Here is a 21,417-nt window from a genome sequence, read left to right on the forward strand (position 1 = left end):
GTTACACCATAGTTACCAGGGGCGCAAACAACGAGCGCTGTGATTGGTCCGCTGCGCTCTTACGCGCAATCTGATTGGTGGATTCGTTTTTAGAGGAAAAGATGGAGAAGCAATGATTGCTGGTTCAGAATCAGAATCAGGTTAATTTGGCCAAGTCAGGTCAAACAAGACAGGGAATTTGACTTGGTTTTTCGCTCACTATACAGTAAATAGAGAAATGACAGCTCTTATTAACATAGATACAATTTAAAAAAAAAAGTGAAAGGTGCAGCAGTATGAGGTAGACATCCGAATCAGAATCAGAGGTGTCAAAAGTATTCACATTCATTACTCAGGTAGAAGTATAGATACTAGAGTTTAAAATTACTCCTGTAGAAGTTGAAGTATCAACTCAAGTTTTTTACTCAAGTAAAAGTATAAAAGTACTGGTTTCAAAACTACTTAAAGTATAAAAGTAAAAGTAATGTAAGGGGGAAAAAAGCCATTAAGGACAAAAGCCATTGAAAATGAATGCATCTTAGTATAATGCAAATATATTAAAGAACCATATATGTGTACTATTGAGCATTAACGTGTGTTTCAGAGAGCAGAAGATATGATGACTAGTTGCCTATAAGTATTGTAATGGTGCAAAAAGTCAAACTTCAGAGGCATGTTATCATTTATCCTAACCTTTATTGGAATGTACATCCAAGTTTAGTTGCAGGAATCTGAGGGAACGGATGTAAGAACAAAACTGGACAAGAACATCTGAAACAACCACAACCAAATTCACTTTATCCGGATGGCGAAATTTAACTGGATAGTTTTTGTTTAAAGGCTGAAATGAAATAGAGTAACAAGGCTGTTTTTAAAATGTAAGGAGTAAAAAGTACAGATAATTGTGTGAAAATGTAAAGAGTAAAAGTAAAAAGTCGTCTGAAAAATAATTACTCCAGTGAAGTATAGATAACCAAAATTTCTACTTAAGTAAGGTAACAAAGTATTTGTACTTTGTTACTTGACGCCTCTGATCAGAATCAGAATCAGAAATAAGTTTATTGCCATGTTTGTTGAACACACACAAGGAATTTGTTGTGGTGATTGGTGCAGTACAAAGAGAAAATATATAATTAAAAGACAGAATGTACAACATGAGAGAAAATGTACAACACGAAATTTTAAAGTGCCGGATATGAGTCTGTGCAAAAGTGACCTAGGATGTGCGTTAATGTAACGCATAAGGTCAGGATTGGAGTCTTTACGTTAATGTAACGTAGAGTTGGGTGGTGGGGCAGTCCGTGGTAGACGGGGGAGAGGGGGGTCCGGGGCCTTGTTGATGAGGACAGCTGCAGTTGGGAAAAAACTGTTTTTGTGGCGTGAGGTTTTGGTCCTGATGGACCGCAGCCTCCTGCCAGAGGGAAGAGTCTGGAACAGTTTGTGTCCGGGGTGGGAGGGGTCTGCTGCAATCTTTCCTGCACGCCTCAGGGTCCTGGAGGCGTGCAGGTCCTGGAGAGATGGAAGATTGCAGCCAATCACCTTATCATCCATTCATCCAACCATCTTCTACCCCCGCTTTATCCTTTGCAGGGTCACAGGGGTCTGCTGGAGCCTATCCCAGCTAATTTCAGGCGAGAGGCAGAGGTTCACCCTGGACAGGTCACCAGTCCATCACAGGGCCACATAGATATGCAGACAACCAGACACACTCACACTCACACCTACAGCCAATTTATAATCATCAGTTATGAGGTAGACATGGTTATTGAAAGGTCAATTGTTACAGCATGATTGTGGTTATTATTATTATTATTATTATTATTGCACAGTGATTGATTACTCTGAGACTATGAGTGATGAGAGTTCATCAGAGTAACAGCTTGGGGGAATAAACTGTCTCTGCGTCTGGAGGTTTTGGCGTAAGCTGTTGCTCTGATGAACTCTCATCACTCATAGAGTCTCAGAGTAATCAATCACTGTGCAATAATAATAATAATAATAATAATAATAATAACCTCAATCATATGCTGTAACAATGCACCTTTCAATAACCCTGTCTACCTCATACTGCTGCACCTTTCACTTTTTTTTTTTTAAATTGTATATATGCTAATAAGAGCTGTTATTTGTCTATTTACTGTACAGTGAGCGAAAATAACCAGTCAAATTCCCTGTCTTGTTTGACCTGACTTTAAATAAATAAATAAACCTAATTGTCTGTTGCAGTCTGTGCCTGTCTAGTTTGGTGGCCGATCCGAACCAGACAGTGATGGAAGTGCAGAGAACAGACTGATTGCAGAGTAGAAGGTGGTCAGCAGCAATATTTCACGTTGCGGTTCAACGTGTAATATTGCAATGTGGTACATGTACAGATACAAGTGCGTCACAAACTTCTCTCTCTCACACTTCCAAAACCTATTGCACAGATTCTTGCCACATTTCATCAAGTATTAACTTTCCATATAATTTTTTTTCTGACAGCCTGAGTGGTATGAAGAAAAAGTAGCCACAAAAATAGCCACGAATGTATCTTTTAGTTTTTATATTTATTTTCATTCATGACAAAGCTGAATAAAAGCCTGCTTGAATAATACAGTGTATTTGTCGATATGAAAGGATTCTTTCAGCATGTTATCAGTTTCCCTAAACCAGTGACCAAAAAGCTTAAACATATCATAAGGATTCAACCTTATTCTATATTTCATTAAAATACTGGACTTGAATATAAAGACTGTTTATAAATGAAAACATTCTTAACAGTATAGCATAATCTGGGGTTGTAATTGCTGTTGGAATATTGCCGCTATTAATTTGTAGTTTGAGTGATTTATTAATTATTTGATTTATACAGTCATAAATACTGAGCATGAACAGAGTCCGTGCAACAACAAAAAAAACAGCTCCCTCGTTATTGTGAGATAAGAGCTGCCAAAGAAACCAACAACAGTTTCAGCAACTGGGAGGAAATTAAAATAGGACTGCATCAGTTAGGAATGATAACATCTGATTCAGAAAGGTGGCCCCTCTCTTTCATCATCAACATGAAACCTTTTCTCCTCCTCCATGTCACCTTCACTCCATAATCTCTCTCTGGTGTGTCAGCTACCAAAATATCAGGTTGCTGGTGGCATGGCGGCGTACACTGCCTTCCAAGTCCGAAGGGAGAGAGGGAATAATTGCTCCCTTCCTGCGTTATTTTTGGAGTGTCCACATCAGGTGGTGGGCCAGCACTGCTGACCTCAGAAGTGCTAAACTCTTTATTGACAGGTGTTAAAACACCGTCTGCTGGAATTCTGCATCTCTCAGTCGCCTCTGTAGATTGAATTCCAGCTCGATCCAAACAGCTCGGATGGGATGAAGCCCTGTCAGGAAATGTTCCAGTATTCCTTTTTCTGACTGTGTCCAACTGTCTCTTTGGTGTTTCTGAGCAGTGCGAACTTGAAGCTGCGATAGTCTTTTGACATGATCGCTGTGGATGGTTCTTAACCTCAGACACTACAGCATGGTCTGCTACTTCCTTCGCCCGCGTTTTCTTTGAGTTTCGAGGCTGATCTCTTGACCCTGTGTGAAATGATAATGAGGGGAATTTGCACACACTGTTCTTTCTGGACAACTGACTGCTACTGTCAAGGATCCTTGTAATAGACTGGCATTTCCTTCTTCCTCGTCTCACTGGGGGTGCAGCCACTGCTGAGAAGTCAAACTGTGGGTTGACCTGAAAGATTGAAAGCAGTGAGGAAAATAAGTAGGATCCGGCTGAGGCATATTTGAATAGTTGTATAAACTGCATTCAGGCAAAATATGGAAGAAAAAAAAATGTGGGAAAAAAAATAGACTGAGTAGCATATCAGAATCAGAATCAGCTTTATTGGCCAAGTTTGAAACTGCCAGACAGGAAATTTGACTCCAGTTATTTCGCTCACTGCAACCAGATTTAAATTGTAGCAAACAATAATAGAAAAATGGCTCTTATTAACATATACTATTTAAAAAACATGAAAGGTGCAGCAGTATGAGGTAGACATGATTAAAATATGACAATTTATTTAAGCTTATTGATTTTCTTTAACCTTTTTGGAATAATTTTTAGTAGATACTGAAGTACCAACTCATTAAACTTACATAATATATTTGAATGTGAACCAAACAAAAAAAACACTATCTACAAAGGAGAAGGTATTATAAATGTATCCCCTTTTTCCCCTGGATATTTACTAATTGTACATACTTATTAAAACAAAGATAAAGTTTGTGTTACTGCTGGTGTCTAACTCCAATTTAAGTTTCAACCCAGGGGCTGCATCTAAACAAATAAAGGGTTTAACAGCAGACCCTTAGAAGAAGAAAAAAAAAAAAAAAAGAGTAAATGGCATGTCCATAAAATATATTAACAGTAGGGCAGTGTTTCCATCCTAAACGGGTAACCAACCCATAAAAAATAAAGAATTTACCCAGGAATTAAGAGCTGGGTTGTTGTGCGTCTCTGCATCTTCATCTGTGAAAAACTGTCTGGGATTCAGCGCAGCTCGGACTTCAGGGACGTGCTGGAGTCTGGCGCCCCCCACTGGCCGCTCCCGGAACTGCAGGGCAGGCTTGTCTGTCTTGGAAACTTTGCGTGGCATCAATGTAAATCATTGCTGATCATCTGACGGAAGAGAAAACAGTAACTGAGTGAAAATACTCAAACTAATATAATAATAATAATAATAATAATAATAATAATAATAATACATTTTATTTGTAAAGCACTTTTCATAAAATAATCTCAAAGTGCTACAGATACGAAATAAACAAAAAGGAATAAAATCAAGACACATAAAAAACCAGAAGTAAAAGCATAAAAGCATAGAGACAATAAAAAAAAAAAAACAGGGAAAGACCATATAAGATTTCTTTTTTAATTTATCCTTTATTTATTCAGGAAAGTCCCATTGAGATACAATATCTCTTCTGCCAGGGAGTCCTGGTCAAGTTAGCAGCAAAAAAATAAAAAATAAAATAAAATAAAAATTAAAAAAAATTAAAAAAAAAAATTAAAAAAATAAAATAAAAAGATGTTATTGACCGAAAATGCTGTTATGGTTTAAATGCTGGCATCAAACAATTCTGCAGACATCTTTTGCTGTAACAATGCACCTACCTCATACTGCTGCACCTTTCACTTCTTTTTAAAATTGTATATATGTTAATAAGAGCTGTAGTCTGTCGATTTACTGTACAGTGAACGAAAATAACCGAGTTAAATTCCCTGTCTGGCATGTTCATACAATAAACCTGATTCTGATTGTTTACACGAGCGACTATCTTCGTATCAAACTTATATTTTTACTGCTCTTCATGTGAGGTAAATACACTAATAAAAGCAGCTAATATATGTATAAAACGTGCATAATCTTACTTTTTGTTTTTGTTCTTGTCTGCAAATTATTTCCCGGTTTTCTTCTTTTTCTTCTTTCCTCCTGGTTTTATTACTGGTTTGCACATCAGCATGAGGGAACACTTGCGCCCCCTACCGGCCCTCCGGGACAGTGCGTTCATTTCCCGAGCCGCCATTGGTCCGCTGCTCACCACGTGGTCGAAGTGACAGGCTTGGGCGCAGCCGCAGCGCCAAAATTCAAAACTGAATGGAGCAGATCATATGTAAATACAACGGAATAAAAAAAAGCCCTGAAGGCTGTGAATCTGTTTGATTAAAAGTCCAATATGAACAAAGTGGTTCAACCTCAAGTCGGAGCACAGCCAGGCGGAATTGTGTGAAACACTGCTGTAACATGAAGGTCTGGCCTCGTTTTTTTTACTTTGTTATGCGTTAGTAGCCGTGCTAATGATTAGCAATCTACCATGGACTGGAATACTGACAGTATTTTTCCCAGATTTTGAGAAACACATCAGTTGTGACTTTAATTATTACTACTTGTGTGTTATAATGTTACTACCAAGCTTGATTTAAGCTGTATGCAATTTGAACTGTGTCACTAATAGCATACTATTAGTTATTATTCCTAGGACTAATGGTGACTAAGAGGTTTTTAACCCCACATTTCCCCCTGGTGCTGTAAAACCTTATGCATTAAAGTAAACGGGTGATACACGTTAATAAACGGCTGTTCCAAAGTGCAAGTCGCCATGGAAACGTCTTAACTTATAGGCGACTTTAACCTCCAAGCAGACGCAGACATTGCGGACAGAAATATCCTTTTAAGATCTTTTGTGGACTCTGTGTTTGTTCTGATACGATTTGTATTTTTTTTTAGAGTTGTAAATATAGTTTTTCAGGACGGTTTTAGATATCCAGTTTTTTCTAGTTTCGTTTTGACGCCTTAAAGGTGCTGTTGTCAGGAGTTTAACGTTGAACAAAACGTTGAAAAGGTTTGCTTCAAACAGTGTTTTGACCGTTTTTTTTTAAGTTTTTCAAGTTAAAGTTAAGTTTTTAAGTTTTTTGTGTTAAAACTCACCTGTTTGTGTTTTTATGTGTTTATTTTGCACAGACTACCAGTGAAGGGCCTTTTTCATGAACCATGAGACGAAGCCCAAGGAGACCCTTGATCCTCAAAAGACGGAAACTGCCCTTTTGGCCGAATGAACCGGCAGCAGATGAGTCCTGCAGCCAGACTGCTGCTTCAGCATCCACAGAGACATCCAAACCAGCTGCCGGCCAGGGCCTCAGTGATGGGATCCGCATTATTGACCACCCCTCCATGTCCGACACCCAAGTGGTCGTCATCCCCAGTTCGGCTGATCTGCAGAGTGTCATCGGTGCCCTGACAGCCAAGGGCAAAGAGTGTGGTGTCCAGGGCCCAAACAAGTTCATCCTCCTGAGCGAGAGTAGCAGCCAGGGAGGTGAAGAAGGGAAATCTGTTTCTGTGAGAAACACATTTGTGAAACAAGTGAAAGCCATACCGAACTCTCCTGATGCTACACCCCTCACTGGGGTCAAACAATGTATGGAAGATTTGTTTTATTTTTCTAATGAAGAGATGTTTTCACCGTTCCTATGTGATCTGTTAATGTTCACTTTTCTTTACCACAGTGATTAAAGATGCAAATTGTGGTCCTCTGGATGACAGCCTCACCAATATCCAGTGGCTGGGCAGGATGAGCACATGTGGCTTAGAAAGTGATCTTTCAAAGCAGACGGCCGACAAGGAGAACCCGATTCCAGCATCGCAGCATTTACAGGTCAGATGATTTTTTGTGTGTGTGTGTCTTTGTTTTCTTTCTTCAAAGTCACAGATATCATGCAGAGATCTTTTAACTGGGATCTCTTTGTGAAAGAACTTTTCAGTATGATGGGTGTGTGATCAGAATGATGCAGTTTCTGCTTGTGTGTTTAAACAGTGTTTGTTTTTTTCTAATCTATATCTAAGCGTATTGTTGCAATTGTAGGTTATAGTTCCTCATTGACTTTCTATCATAGAGCTGCACTCAATCCCTGCCAGTTTTTTACAGCTTAAAATCTTTATTATCTTTTCTTGCGGATGTGTGTGTATTTACAGGCACACAAAATGCAGAATGATGCAGAATCTGTTCAGCCGCCCATGTCGGAGAGGCCACCGTATTCCTACATGGCCATGATCCAGTTTGCCATCAACAGCAAGCAGAACAGGAAGATGACGCTGAAAGAAATCTACACGTGGATCGAAGAACATTTCCCCTATTACAGAAAGGTGGCCAAGCCGGGATGGAAGGTGATTCAGGGCTGATAGAAGATTTTAGTTTGGTTTATAATGCAGCAAATGGTGGATTTAACCGTTGATATCTTAAGCAAATACTAAAATGGGCACTGACGTCTTTTATTTTTGTATAATTGCAGAACTCCATCCGCCATAACCTTTCTTTACATGACATGTTCATTCGCGAGGCGACACCAGATGGTAAAATTTCTTTGTGGACCATCCGCCCTGAAGCGAATCGATGCCTCACTCTGGATCAGGTGTACAAGGTGAGCATCTTTGCACCTCTGACATCAGAGGTATTGTGTGTTGTCGCCCACAGTGTCTGAGAATGTTACTCACACACGGTGTGATCTGAAAGGCTTTTTCTTTTTTCAAATATATCTGTTGTGAACATCATTTTTGCGCCTTTACTGCTTTTCTGTTTCACTGCTTTAATATTCATTTGTCCTTCCTTGTCACTTTGGCATCCACCTCCGCAGCCCGGCTGTGATCCAATGACCGCTCCCGTTTCTGTTCCAATGCTTTTATTTCCCCACCAAGTAAGAGCGATTCACTTGTGTTTTCTGTTCTTGAAGCAGGAATCTGAAAGGGACAGGAAAGTCAGGAGTGTCATAATGTATTTATTTTTTTCCTGGAGTCAGATTGTAGCTGCTCCTGGATGTGTACAGTCTGGGCCTTTTTATTACAGGAGGATGTGTTGTGAGAAGCAGAGAGGCTGAACTCGCACTCAAAGACTCACTTCCCCTGTATAGACATGAGTGCATACTCTTATAAACAAAGTCTATTATCCATCCAGGTATATTAGGGACAGTCATGGAAGGTAGAATGGACAACAATTATACGATGCTACATAAGTGTTATACATGTTTTTTTTGTTTTTTTTTACAGCAACAGAAGATGATGATTCCTGATGCAAGAAAAACAAGTAGTTCAGGTAAGTTCACAGAAACTTTTGAAAAGAGCTAAAAAAAAAGAAGAAGGGGGAAAGCACTTAGCATTTGGGAAAAACCTACTTGTCAAAAGTTATTGTTTCTTTAAGTTTCTTTAAGTTTAATCATGTGATAACAGTAACCTTCTCTGACCTTCTGCCTCCTTCTGTGTTCAGAGAGAAAGATGAAGCCTCTTCTCCCTCGAACTGACTCCTACTTGGTGCCCATCCAGCTCCCGGTCGCCTCCCTCCCATATCTTCCATCCTCGTCTGCGTCTTTCACCCCCATCGCCTCTCAGCAGAAACAGAGCTCTTCCAGAGGAGTCAAGCGAGTCCGCATAGCTCCTAAGGTACAGACATTGTCACGGATAACGGAACTCTGCTCCAAGTCTTCAGGTGTTCTCTAATTTTACTTCATTTGTGCTGATTCAAATCATTATATAATGGTACAAAGCACAAAAGGATGTCCTTGTTGTTTATCGGGCAGAATTCTCTGCTGCACCAACAAAAATACAGTTTTAATATAGAAGGAAGTAAGGCTGGGGATCGATTTAAATGTCAAGAATCGATTTGATTCCGATTATTAAGATTCAGAATCGATTATGAAGATTTGATTCGATCCGATTCAATTCGATTCCAATATCGATTTGGGTTAGTGTTATTAAATAACTGTTTTTTGAGCTGTTGCATGAATTATATGACTGTAGTTATGCAAAATATTACTACTAGTATTATATTGAGATTAAACAGCAAGTATTGGCAGCTAATGATGCTGTAAGGACCAATCAGCTCCCAGAATGCTGATAAAACTGCTTTCAGAAACATGTGGGTCAGAATTACCAAACAGATCCAGGGCAGCAAACAGAGACGGATGAAATCGGTTTTATTTTTTCCTATATTCCGTTTGTATTTGTTCCATTTTCGGTCTATTTTGGTTTTTCATTTTTGAGAATTTGGTTTTTTAGCATTTTTTACAAATGTAACCCCAAGACAGTGTATAAAGTAATGAAATATAGACAATTTATGCAATTATAACCTAACACTTTAATGTTTTCATACCTTTAAACATATTTAAAGGCAAAAACATGGCACCAGTTATTCTCATGTCCAATAAAACATTCCTTTTTTGGGGATAAACAAAAAATAACCAAAAGTTGTAATGTAATGATGAAAAAAAAAAAATACATAGCGGTAAGTAAGTAAATAAATAAAAGAAAATAAAAAAAAAATCCCCCCCCCCCCCCCAAAAAAGGAAGGAAGTTCCATGTAGAACACAGTAATCCCTCGCTATAACGCGGTTCACCTTTCATGGCCTCGCTGCTTTATGGATTTGCATTGTGCATTGTGTTCTGCATTCTGATTGGCTAAACAGTCTCCCCGCTACAGTTCTCAAATATAATCAATGGTGGCATGTTGGTTTATAAGAATCTTTTTGCCCAGAAGAAAAAAGAGCGACAACAGCTACCCATAACTATATTCTTCTCTCGAAAAAACACACCTGCATAGCGGGCTTTAGAGGAAAAAGACGCTACAGAGCGGAGTGGGGATTCATTAGCACAGTCAGAAGAAACAGAGCAGTGAAATACCCGCCAGTCACAATTTGTCCTATTGTACTTATTGTAATTGTTTTTCATAATCATTTTAAGTTTTCTCCCGTTCAAATCCAATTACTCGGGTGGCGATGGGGCCGTGCTGATCTCCGAAATTTGAAGCCTTGTATAATAATTGTAAAAAAAAATAAAGGTTATTACTTCAGGATTTCACCTATCACGGGTTCTTTTTGGAACGTAACCCCCGTGAAAAATGAGGGATTACTGTATACGAGTGTTCTGCCCATCGCGTGTCTTACTGTGACTTAACAAGGATGAGTTATCATACTGGTAATTCTTTATATTGCTTGTATTTGTACACATATTTTTAATTCCTATGGAAAGTTTCCAGTTTTTAGTTTTAGTTTTTAGTTTTAGTTTTAGTTTTAGTTTATTTTGCACATAAAACATAACAGTAAAAAACAAAGGTGAAATGAAGCATTGTGCAGGAGAGGTGGAAGCCAAAAAGGCTTATGAAAATGCCTCACCTTTATAAAACAAACATTAACAACAGCAAAAGCAAAAACACAATATAGAAATAGATAATATAAGACAGAAAAAGACAATTTAACATGAAAAAGAAAAACACTACTGAATTATTGAAAGATGGGGAAAAAAATGAAGGAAATGTAGTATAATTGCATGAAAAAAAGTACAATTTAAAAACTCCAGATGTGTTTCTGATCTTAACTAAAAATTTATTTTTTCAAGTGTTTTTTGAACAAAGCCAGTGAAGACATTGATTTTAGTGATGTAGGTAAATTGTTCCATAGCGACGGTCCTCTGTATTTTAAAGTGCGTTAATAAAGGAAGGTGAAAGTTCTTCAGTTTCAAAAGATTCCCAGAATTTGCCACCCCAGTAGGGAGTTACAGCGAGTTGAGTCTGAACGTTTTTAAAGTATGTGGTTTTGTGTCCGACAGGTGACGCAAAGCAACGTCCCAGCTGAGGCTGCGTCCACTCAGACGGACAACAGCCTGAAGGTGGAGGTCAAGGAGGAGCTGGTTTGTGTTCCGATTCAATGTGAGACTCCAAAAGCCCCTCCGAGGAAAGAAGCCAGCAGCTCTCGGCGCAAACAGCGCCTGGTTCGCTCCATGACCGAGGAGCCCGTCCTCCTCTGCCCTGACAACACTTTCTTCGACTCCGGCGTGGCATCCGACGCTTCCACCTTCCAGGAAACCAGAGACGCTGAGCTGGAGGAGAAGCCGCACGGACAGGAAAGCCCCGACAGGGAGTTCTCCTTCAAAACCCCAGTCAAAGGTAGCAGCCACCTGACCTCCTCCACCCCGAGCAAGCCCTCTTCAAACGTCGCACCCGAGCCCTGGAAAGTGACCCCCGTGGGGAAAGGGAACGCAAACGTCCTGGACTTCAGTCCTATCCGCACACCGGGTGGTCCTGCCGTCACGCCGCGGCACGACTACACCACCTACAGCTTCAACTGCACGCCCTTTAAAGACTTGCCTCTGTTCGGCTCCCCGTGGAGGGAGCTGCTCCTGTACGCCCCCTCCAAAGCGAGCGGACCGGCGGAGTCGCCCAGCGAGAACCTCCAGAGCAGCTGCTCCAGAGAGCTGCTGCAGGCGGGGAACACCACGCCGACGAACCGCTCCATCACGGAGGGGCTCATCCTGGATACCATGAACGACAGCCTGAGCAAGGTTCTGGTGGACATAAGCTTCTCCTGCCTGGACGACGACGACTTCGGCATGGCCAACATCAGCTGGTCCGAGTTCCTCGGTCAGTTAAAGTAGCCCGGAGGCTGACAAGTATGACATTGTTGGATATCCGATTCTTTAGAAAAAACACTACAGGTGAGGAAAAACCACAGAAAAAAGCAAAGAGGATGCAAATTTATGTATCAAACACTCTACTTCCAAACCAAACACAGTGCCATCCTCACAGAAAATGGCTTTTCCTTCAAAGGTAGAGAGCTGAACTAGCTGTTAAAAGTCAAATCCATACATTTTATAGCCAATGTTTAATTCTTAGCCAGCAGGAGGATAGCGGTGGAGCTCTTAGTGACCATAACTTTACCACTTTAGTAAATATTCAGTGTGGTTTGTGGTGATTTGGCCTTTTAATTGGCAAGTAGCAGTTGTGACCCAATGGATATACCTTATTCGGTTTTTAAAGTAATGGCACCTTCTTGTAGGTCTTGTTAGGTCAAAGTGGGGTCAGGCGAGGTGTTGCCTTATGTGAAATGTTTTCATGTATGTTTTGGTCTGTTTTGTTTTTTCTCCATCTGATTCTGGCTGCTATGTCGAGCAAAGTAAGATAATTTCGATAAATGACAGAAGTCATCTAATGTAAACAGGTCGAATTAACGGGCGCTTCCTTAAGATTTCACATTTGTATCAGTTTCACGCTTGCTTGCCTTAACATGTCGCGTCTTTTTCTACGTGGGAAAAACGCCACAGCGGCCCTTTTCTATTGTCTCGTAACTTTCCCACATGTCATATCCGTCTGTGTCAGCATGAGAATAGAAGTATGTAAGCGAATGCATATGTCGATTTGCACAATTTAATATATGATTTAGTGTTTTCTTCTATAAATGGAAAAGATGTGTTTATAATTTGAGCTGTTGCTTCTCAATTATTTGGTTCCGTCAGCTTTGAGGACCCAAATAAAAACGAGCAAAGGCTAAGTCATACAGATAGCACTAACAGCTATAGTATTGTGTCTGTAAGTTAATTTTAGACTGGCATCATAACTTATTTTCTTGAATGTTCACAGTAAATATTCTTTAGGGTACCAGTGTCAACTTGGTACCAGCACAAGGGGCAACCCTGCATGCAGTAACTTCACATCAGCAGCACATCAGGGAACTGAATGCACAATGTTTTTCTATTTGTCTGGAGCAAACAGAATTTTTATTCTCCAACGATGTTGATCGTTATGAAGCACAAACATAAAGCTAGGGGGAGAAAAACAACTTGTGATTTAGCTGTTTTTGCAACACCACCTTTGGATGACTGTAAGGGTTCTTTTGTTTTCTGACGATACCTCAAAATAATGTGTGGTTTCAAGAATTGCACGTAAGGATCTTCTTTCAGTTCATCACCGTCGCCGAATGCAAGAAACCGAGTTGCGGTTTTTGTTCCCACTTCTTGAAGTTGGTGCTTTTAAGATGACAACAAATGTTTCGGTTTCCACCTAAAAACATCAGGACTTTTGTTAAGTTGTGCTTTTGACCATGCAGTTGGGGCTGTCTCAGATTATTACTTTATCGCTGTAAATAGATACGGTGCCAATTCCACCACCTGACACGTGATGGAGTGCAGTAAAGATGCTTCTGTATGTTTGAATAAAAGATGAAACTCTACACGGCCTGTGTGTTTTCATAAAAAGAGCTTTATTAGTTCCCGTAGACCTATGTAAACATATCAGCATCTTGAGCAAAACTTTAAACATTTAAAAAACTAATAAAAACTCAAATTCACAGTAAATTGGAGCGTCTGCTTGTCTTGTTGAAGTCACATTCCTCTGGTTCCAGCATAGCTTCACATCTTTCAAGTATTTTCTCTAAAAGTTATTTCAAAAGTGTTTTTAGTATAAAACAAATACTTTCAAGAGGTCTGTCGGTAGAAAACATGATGCCTCTGATTCTGAAGCTGTTAGTATGTCTGCACTTCCTGTTGAGCCACCTCGAGAAGGATCTGCAGCTTCTTGCTGCAGAAGTCTGAAAACATCGGAAAGAGTCCGAATTATTCAACAGTTATTTTTCCATGAAGATCCTGCATAATTCCTTTTAGGTGTTTTAAAACAAAATCCAGAGCAGAGGTGGGTAGAGTAGCCAAAAATTACTACTCAAGTAATACTCAAGTAAAAGTACTGTTACTTCGGAATAATATGACTCAAGTAGAAGTAAAAAGTAGTCATCCTAATAATTTCTTGAGTAAAAGTAAAAAAGTACTTGGTGAAAAAACTACTCAAGTACTGAGTAACTGTTGAGTAACGTCTGACTTATTTTTTTACAACCTTTCAAACAGACAAAAGTACAAAATAATCATCTTCAGGCAAATTAAATCAATAAAATAATAAAATAAATTAAAATAAAAAATAGCTTAAATTAAAATAATCTTAAAGTAAATTCAAGTACTTTAATAAATAATAAAATAATAACAGAATAAATAAATTAAGCACAAGTAGCACAAAATTTCAAGCCTTTTTACTTTTCTTTTTTTAACCAGGCTCCGCAGGCAGAACTACAACCATGAACTCATATAAACTCTGTGTGTGTTTGAGTCTGTGTATGTGTGACAAAACATGCAAAAACAAAAAAATTGCCCAAAGAACCACTAAGTGATGTCATGAGATTGACACGTATGTGGAGGGGATAAAAGAAAAGTAACAGCTCAACGTAGCCTAATGTAGCGGAGTAAGAGGAACAGTTTCTCCTTCACAAATCTACTCAAGTAAAAGTAAAAAGTATAGTGATTCAAAACTATTCCTAAAAGTACAAAATTTCCCAAAACTTACTCAAGTAAATGTAACGGAGTAAATGTAACTCGTTACTACCCACCTCTGCTCCAGAGTTATGAGTTTGACTTACTGAAAATCTTCCTCCACCCGTGAGGCAGGCGAAAGCGGTGGACGGTCACGTAGTAGACCGGCACCCCACTCAGCGTCAGAGCGCAGCTTTTCCCCGTGTTCCAGGGGTCGGAGTAAAGCGAGAGGCCCACGATGAAGAAGCAGACCACTGTGAAGGTGACAGCAATGGCCAAGGGCACCTTTGGGTGATTAACAAAAACAACTTGAGCCACAGGAAATCTGCCTCCCCACTCAGAACCTGAAACCTCAGATTAGTCTGGATGGCATTACCTTGGTTCCCAGAACATTTAGAGGCCATGGCTTTGCCTTTCAACTAAAACATCCATAACCATGTGTGTAGGAGAAAATGGCATGAAGGGAGTTTAGATAAATCTGCTGACCTTGAAAGGTCTTGGGTGATGAGGGAAGCGATATCGGTGTATGAGCATCCCCAAGGTTGCCAAGGCAATGAAGAACCAGCGAGAGAAAGAGGCAAAGTTGATGAGCTGATAAATCTCTCCAGTGATTAACATCAAAACCACCAAAGGGTACTGGAGACACAGGAAATACAGCTTTATTATATGGTTTTGTTTGGTTTTACATATTTGGGACAGTCACATTTAGTAATGCAATAAATCAGTGAGTACAGTATCTATGATCTATGGTTTTATCCTTTTGCATGGTGTCTTGGTTTGGAAATCTGTCTGGACAATAAGAATAGTCTGAACCAGATAGTGAAGTGGTCTAAATGAATGAATGAATTAATTAATTAATTATTTTTTATTTCGAACATGTATATAAAATGAAAGTAAAAATAATAATAAAAAGATAAACATCTACATCTTCATATTAACATATGTTCGAAAAAAAGGAGTAAGAAGAAGTGTACATTTTTTCCTAGTTCCTACCTCTTTATAACACTATGGATTTACATTATTGCTATTATTATATCTACACAATATCCATATAAATATAATCTATATAAATACTACGTAAACATGCCTATTATTACATAATTATCCATATAAGTACATAGACAATATAAATATTACAGAAATATTATATCAATATCTAGAAAATACAACTTATATACATCTATATAAATATACACTATATAAACTACATAAATATCCCTATAAATATATATGTGCTACATACCCAATAAATATATAACATATATTACCGGTACATAATTTTAACTATCCCTCTCAACAGATAATATATACTACATAAATATCTAAACATATGTTAAGCAAGTATAATACCATTTTCCCTATTTTATTTGTTTCTCACACTCCTCGTTAACCCATTTCCTCTTATATACCTCATATACCTGTTTATAAATAATTTTTTGTATTTCTTTCTAAACAGATTTATGTTATTACTTTGTTTCATTTCCTGCTCCAAACTGTTCCACAGAGTCACTCCACAGTTCGATATGCACATGCTTTTCATTGTTGTTCGTACTTTCTTGTAAGATAACAAAAGAGCAGCAGATGAACCCGGACGTGCTGTTTTCCAGACAGACACAAAGGCTGTCTGGATGGCTGTCTGGGGCAAAAAAGTATTTAGTCAGACACCAGTTGTGCATGCCACTCCCACTTAAAAAGATGAGAGTGGCCTGTAATTTTCATTACAGGTATATCTCAATTATGAGAAATAAAGTAAAATAAAAAAATCCAGAAAATCACATTGTCTGATTTTTAAAGAATCTATTTGCAAATTGTAGGTAACGAGTGGAGGACAGAGGAGCCTCTTAAAGAGGAAGTTACAGGTGTGTGAAAGCCAGAAATCTAGCTTTTTTGTAGGTGACCAAATACTTATTTTACCCAGGAATTTACCAATTACTTCAGTAAAAATGCTACAATGTGATTTCCTGGATTCTTTCTCCCCATTCTGTCTCTCATAGTTGAAGTGTACCTATGATGAAAATGACAGGCCTCTCTCATCTTCTTAAGTGGGAGAACTTGCACAATTGGTGGCTGACTAAATACTTTTTGGCCCCACTGTACTGAGGGTTTCTTTTTGCTGGATTCATTAAACCACTTTATTGCAAGGCAAATTTACCTTCGGCTACAATGAAGTTGAACTGAACTGAAGGAGGGGGTAGAAAATGCAGGAAATTGGGATTTAAAAAAAAAACAGGCCTGATTATTTTGTTCGTATGGCCAGCTGTACTCCAGAACATCTTCCCCTTAATGGTATTCGTAATTGATCGTGTTTGGGAATTACTCAACCAGGAACAGGACAGCAGGTAAAGGTGTGCGTCTGCGGATGTGAATCATAGAAAAGATGGGCGGCCAGTGGCCTTCCCTGGCACCCACGAACAGCATCCTGCAACACAGACCTCCCTCTTAAAGTCAGTCTCACAAACAAAGAGAAAAGAGAAAACAGTTCAAATGTATGCCCTCGGATTACCTGGGGGACCCAAAGAAGCCGCCGTTCAGCGCTCCAAGGCAAGACAAGGCCACAAGGATGGGGATTGCAGGGGCCAGTCCCTGCAGGGCACGGTTGGCAAACGTCTGAAGGCACACAAACACCAGATCAGAACCACGCCGCGCTGGCGTTTTCCCGTTGATCCTTTCCTTCGTGTTGCAGTGTAATCGGTCGCACTGACCACGGCCACGGCGTCGGACAGCAGCAGCTCGGTGGGGGTCATCATGGTGTAGTACGCCACATTCACAAGCACGTAAAACACGGTCACAGTCACCATGGAGCAGATGATGGCCAGCGGGATAGTTCTGACAAGACAAGGATTCAAACGGAGGCAGAAGCGTTTTTGGGAAGGCAGCTCGGTTTTCATAAGTAGGGATTGGAATCGAGAACCGGTTCTTGTTCAGAACCGGTTCCCAGTGTTTCAATTCCTTGGAATAGTTTGCATATTTTTCAAACGATTCCGTTTTCGATTCTAGTGAGCATGAATGACGCATGTTGCGTAAACCAGCAGTCAATAGTAGACATGGCGCCCAAGCGATACAGACGTACGAAAGTATGGTTATATTTCAGTAAAAAAGACAGCCTAACTTGCAATACAAAGGGAGGAAATGATACCAACATGCAAAAATATTTGCACACACAGCAGCAATAATGATCAAGGAATGTTGCGTTTTCCAGTAGCATCAGCAGCGTTAGCATGTCCTCATTGTTGTCCTTTTTTTCCAAATGAGAAGCGATAAGGGAGTTGTTAAAGAACCGAAGCAGAATCGAAAATGGAATTGGAATTGTAAAAATCATATCAATTCCCATCTCTATTCATAAGTAGGCAGAGTCTGAAACCTACGGTGGTCGACAAGGGCCAAACGTACTGCAACGGCCTAATGCGTCTCAGTTAAGGAAAACGGGTTCAATTACAGAAACAATTCAAATTCACAAACTCAAAACGAGGTACAAAAAGAGGAACGTGGTGCAAATGAAAAAACGTTTCAGCGTAACAGCTCAATGGACAGACACACGGGATGTAGAGAGAGACCGAACAGCTGACTGAACCACAGTGTTTACATCCATGGTTTAAACAGACAGCAGGAACGGTAATGTGATATGATGTGGTTTACTGTACAACGCTGTACATTACGAGACGTTTCTTTATTATATTTTAACGTTACAGTCAGCTGTTCGGTCTCTATGCGTGTCTGTCCATTGAGCAGAGTTTTTCTTTTCAAGATGGTTTCTTGTTTTATATCGTTTTGTGCTTTGCATTGTTTCTCTATTTGCAGCGCGTTTGATGATGCTGCATTTATCTTTGTTTTTTGCAGCACGTTTTTTCATTTGCACCACGTTCCTCTTTTTGTACCTTGTTTTGAGTTTGTGAATTTGAATCGTTTCTGTAATTGAAGCCGTTTTCCTTAACTGAGACGCATTAGGCCTTTGCAGTGCGTTTGGCCCTTGTCAGCCACCGTAGAAACCGATGTCAGATACAACATACCTGTTCGGGTTTATAACCTCTTCTGTGACAAAGTTCAGATAAAACCTAGAAAAAGAAGAAAATGGAGACCTAAGTGAGTGCAGATGACCCAGAGCACCAGTGCATGTATAACTGTGCCCCGGCTCACCATCCTCCATAAGCGTATAGGCCGTTGTAGAAGGCCAACGGCAACCGATCCAGCGTCAGCGAGTCCATCTCAAAGCCATTCTGGAAATTTTCTGTGTTTCCTGAACACAGGAAAGGAGAGTAGCTCTGCTGTTGTCTTCAAAGACATCTGTCTCATCAGAAATAATTATATTCCCCCTACCTTTGCTGAGCGCAATGACGCCCGGAACAATGATCAGGACCAGAGCGAACATCTTAATAAAGGTCAGAGTAACCTGAATGCGAGAGGCCATGCTGACACTCCAGCAGTTCACTGCTACGACAAACGCTATAGAGACACAAAAAAGGGTTATGGATCAATTTACCTACTTTGTTTCACATAGCAGAACAAAACCAAAACAGAAAAACCACTCACTCAGTCCGAGAATACTGACGAGTTTGATAAGTGCCATGGGAGCGGCGCAAGGAGCGAAAAACGGCTCCACCACGTAACGTCCAAAAGCCAGGGAAACATAAGAAGCTACAGCTGGTCTGCAGAAGGAAGATGAGCTTGTAAAGGTTTGGGGATTGAGTCAGTATGTCAGTACGAGACCATCAAAAACCCTTCACCTGATGAATAAGAACTCCACCCAGAGTCGCAGGAAAGCAGGGAGGGGCCCCAGCGTCTCATGGAGATAGGTGTAGTGACCCCCAGATTTAGTGAAACTGGTGCCGAGTTCAGCGTAGCACAGGGCTCCTAAGAGAGCAGAAACAATAAAGCAAGAACTTCAAACACTGTCGGATTTTTTTTTTTTTCAATTCACAAAAGTCTCTCACGCATATCCACATTCATGCCCAACAGCAAGCCTCCAAAAATCCGACCAATCAAAACACTCGCACCAAATCTGCTCATTTTAAAAAGAAGCTATGATGCTTTAAAAATAAGGGGTTTTATTCTGGTTGCTAAACTAATCCAGAGTATCAGAGATTAAAATCAGATGTCAGATAATGTGGCCAATTAAATTTTAATTCCAGAAAGTTTCTGATCTTTTATGTGGTACTAGGAGTGGGGAGTGGTAGTCTAGTGGCTACAGAGGTGGACTTGAGAATGGCAACAAAGTTGAACCACCCTGTGTGGCCTTAACCCTTGTGTGTATGTCCCATCAGATGTACATTGCTTGGATAAAAACATCTGCTTAATGACAGTAATAATAATAATACTAATGATCAGTACTCAAGTTGTAAAAAGAAATCAGGGGGTATGATGGATTTTATCATATGGGGACAGATAATCTGTGCTGATTACAAATAATATAATATATTACAAATAATAGCACTGACCAAAACACCTGCAGAAATACTGCAGGAATGACATAGCAGCAGTTAAATGCAGCCTTCTGTAAGCTTTAAATATCCACTGGGCTTACATCAAATACATCAAAACACAACAATAAAAAACACTTTTCTGAACTTATCAATATGACTCTGTCCTTCACAGGATAAGTAACATGGATCACTGTAAAAACTCAAAATCTTAACAAGAATATTTGTCTTATTTCTAGTTAAAATGTATCATTTAGTAAAAAAAATCTCATTACACTTAAAACAAGACTCATCACTGGAAAAAATAACAATTTCACCTGTTTCAAGTAGATTTTCACTTAAAATAAGTAGAAAAATCTGCCAGTGGAACAAGATTTTATTGCTTGTAATGAGAAGATAAATCTTGTCCCACTGGCAGACTTACTTCCTACTTATTTCAAGTGAAAATGTACTTGAAACAGGTGAAAATTGTCAAATAAGTTATTTTTCTGGTGTTATTTTTCTGGTGATGACTCTAAATGTTGAAATAGCAGTCATACCACATTAATTGATGAAATGAGATGAAATGAGGGATGGAAAGGGGAGATGGCAGTTTTACAGGGGGGATGATTTTGACCGTTTTTATTTCAGGGGGGGATGCCACCCCCCCTCATCCCCCCTCAACTCCAGTACTGGTTATGATCCTCCTCCGGTCCAGTAGAGCACATGGTTCTGGATAAAACTCAGAATTTGTAATGCAAATCATGGGACTTGGATTTTGAACAGTGTAAGCTACTTTTTTTTCAATACTTTTTGGGAACATCATGCTTTATATATATATATATATATATATTTATATATTGGTTAACCTATGTATGAAGAAGCAAGACTAAACTATAACATACCACTTTCTTACCAAACAGTGAGAGGATTCCACACAGCGCCCACACCAGCAGGGACAGCCCCACGCTGCCGCTGTTAATCAGGACTCCCTTTGGTGCAATGAAGATCCCACTGCCCACAACCGTCCCAATGATGAAGCACGCTGCAGGCAGCAGCCCGATCTCCCTCCGAAGCTGGACCACCTCCTCATTTGCCTTCTCTTTCTTGCCATCTTGCCCTTCCTTCATCTGCGTCCCCTTCATTTTATCTGCAGCTTCAGATCCAAGAGCCAAAGTTTGTGGAGTTGTGTTGGGCGGTAACAACGTTGGTCACAACTTTGCCCCCTTTTTCGCCCTCTCTCTCTCCCCCTTTTCCTGCTTGTTTGTCTTCCCTCATTGGCTCTCCCCCCACCCGCCCAGTCTGCAGGGAAAGCCAGCACTCTTCAAGCCCAAGAAAGCAATTACAACAGTTTAAATGCTTCATGCTCTTTTGTATTATGGTGTTTGTCGAGTTCTCCTCTGTGTGCAGCT

General features: G+C 39.8%; 3 protein-coding genes across 4 annotated transcripts; 1 reads left to right on the plus strand and 2 right to left on the minus strand.

Annotated features, from left to right (window-relative positions):
• Positions 1 to 2,465: 2,465 nt before the first annotated feature.
• rhno1 (RAD9-HUS1-RAD1 interacting nuclear orphan 1) lies at positions 2,466 to 5,434 on the minus strand. Its single transcript, XM_061714523.1, has 3 exons — positions 5,378 to 5,434; positions 4,431 to 4,624; positions 2,466 to 3,694 (listed from the first exon to the last, which is right to left on the minus strand). Exons 2-3 carry the CDS (start codon positions 4,599 to 4,601, stop codon positions 2,963 to 2,965), a joined length of 903 nt encoding a protein of 300 aa, XP_061570507.1. The 5' UTR covers positions 4,602 to 4,624; positions 5,378 to 5,434; the 3' UTR covers positions 2,466 to 2,962.
• A 174-nt stretch (positions 5,435 to 5,608) lies between these two features.
• foxm1 (forkhead box M1) lies at positions 5,609 to 13,602 on the plus strand. 2 transcript variants are annotated; one of them, XM_061714343.1, is made up of 9 exons: positions 5,609 to 5,756; positions 6,468 to 6,921; positions 7,010 to 7,158; positions 7,476 to 7,667; positions 7,793 to 7,921; positions 8,135 to 8,194; positions 8,544 to 8,589; positions 8,761 to 8,933; positions 11,094 to 13,602. In XM_061714343.1, exons 2-9 carry the CDS (start codon positions 6,498 to 6,500, stop codon positions 11,916 to 11,918), a joined length of 1,998 nt encoding a protein of 665 aa, XP_061570327.1. In that variant the 5' UTR covers positions 5,609 to 5,756; positions 6,468 to 6,497; the 3' UTR covers positions 11,919 to 13,602. The 2 variants fall into 2 exon arrangements, with proteins under 2 accessions (XP_061570327.1, XP_061570328.1); XM_061714344.1 differs by lacking the exon at positions 8,135 to 8,194.
• Positions 13,505 to 21,192, minus strand: si:ch73-352p4.8 (cystine/glutamate transporter). Its single transcript, XM_061714345.1, has 12 exons — positions 20,922 to 21,192; positions 19,334 to 19,460; positions 19,140 to 19,255; positions 18,927 to 19,052; positions 18,747 to 18,846; positions 18,620 to 18,664; positions 17,315 to 17,438; positions 17,116 to 17,219; positions 16,935 to 17,031; positions 15,099 to 15,248; positions 14,720 to 14,897; positions 13,505 to 13,846 (listed from the first exon to the last, which is right to left on the minus strand). The coding sequence occupies exons 1-12, from the start codon at positions 21,148 to 21,150 to the stop codon at positions 13,782 to 13,784; spliced, it is 1,461 nt and encodes a 486-aa protein (XP_061570329.1). The 5' UTR covers positions 21,151 to 21,192; the 3' UTR covers positions 13,505 to 13,781.
• Between the last annotated feature and the right edge of the window lie 225 nt (positions 21,193 to 21,417).

The sequence above is a fragment of the Cololabis saira genome, chromosome 23 (assembly GCF_033807715.1).
Source record: "Cololabis saira isolate AMF1-May2022 chromosome 23, fColSai1.1, whole genome shotgun sequence".
NCBI classification, from domain to species: domain Eukaryota; kingdom Metazoa; phylum Chordata; class Actinopteri; order Beloniformes; family Belonidae; genus Cololabis; species Cololabis saira.

Excerpts from the sequence above, each read along its gene's own strand:
- rhno1 (XM_061714523.1), bottom strand. The coding sequence starts at position 4,601 with ATGCCACGCAAAGTTTCCAAGACAGACAAGCCTGCCCTGCAGTTCCGG. Across the intron at positions 3,695-4,430 it reads ACCCAGCTCTTAATTCCTGG|GTCAACCCACAGTTTGACTT; the intron begins GTAAATTCTTTA and ends TCAATCTTTCAG.
- foxm1 (XM_061714343.1), top strand. The coding sequence starts at position 6,498 with ATGAGACGAAGCCCAAGGAGACCCTTGATCCTCAAAAGACGGAAACTG. Across the intron at positions 7,922-8,134 it reads CTCTGGATCAGGTGTACAAG|CCCGGCTGTGATCCAATGAC; the intron begins GTGAGCATCTTT and ends CCACCTCCGCAG. Across the intron at positions 8,934-11,093 it reads GAGTCCGCATAGCTCCTAAG|GTGACGCAAAGCAACGTCCC; the intron begins GTACAGACATTG and ends TGTGTCCGACAG.
- si:ch73-352p4.8 (XM_061714345.1), bottom strand. The coding sequence starts at position 21,150 with ATGAAGGGGACGCAGATGAAGGAAGGGCAAGATGGCAAGAAAGAGAAG. Across the intron at positions 17,439-18,619 it reads GAGGTTATAAACCCGAACAG|AACTATCCCGCTGGCCATCA; the intron begins GTATGTTGTATC and ends TTGTCTTGTCAG. Across the intron at positions 15,249-16,934 it reads TACCTGCTGTCCTGTTCCTG|TACCCTTTGGTGGTTTTGAT; the intron begins GTTGAGTAATTC and ends CTGTGTCTCCAG.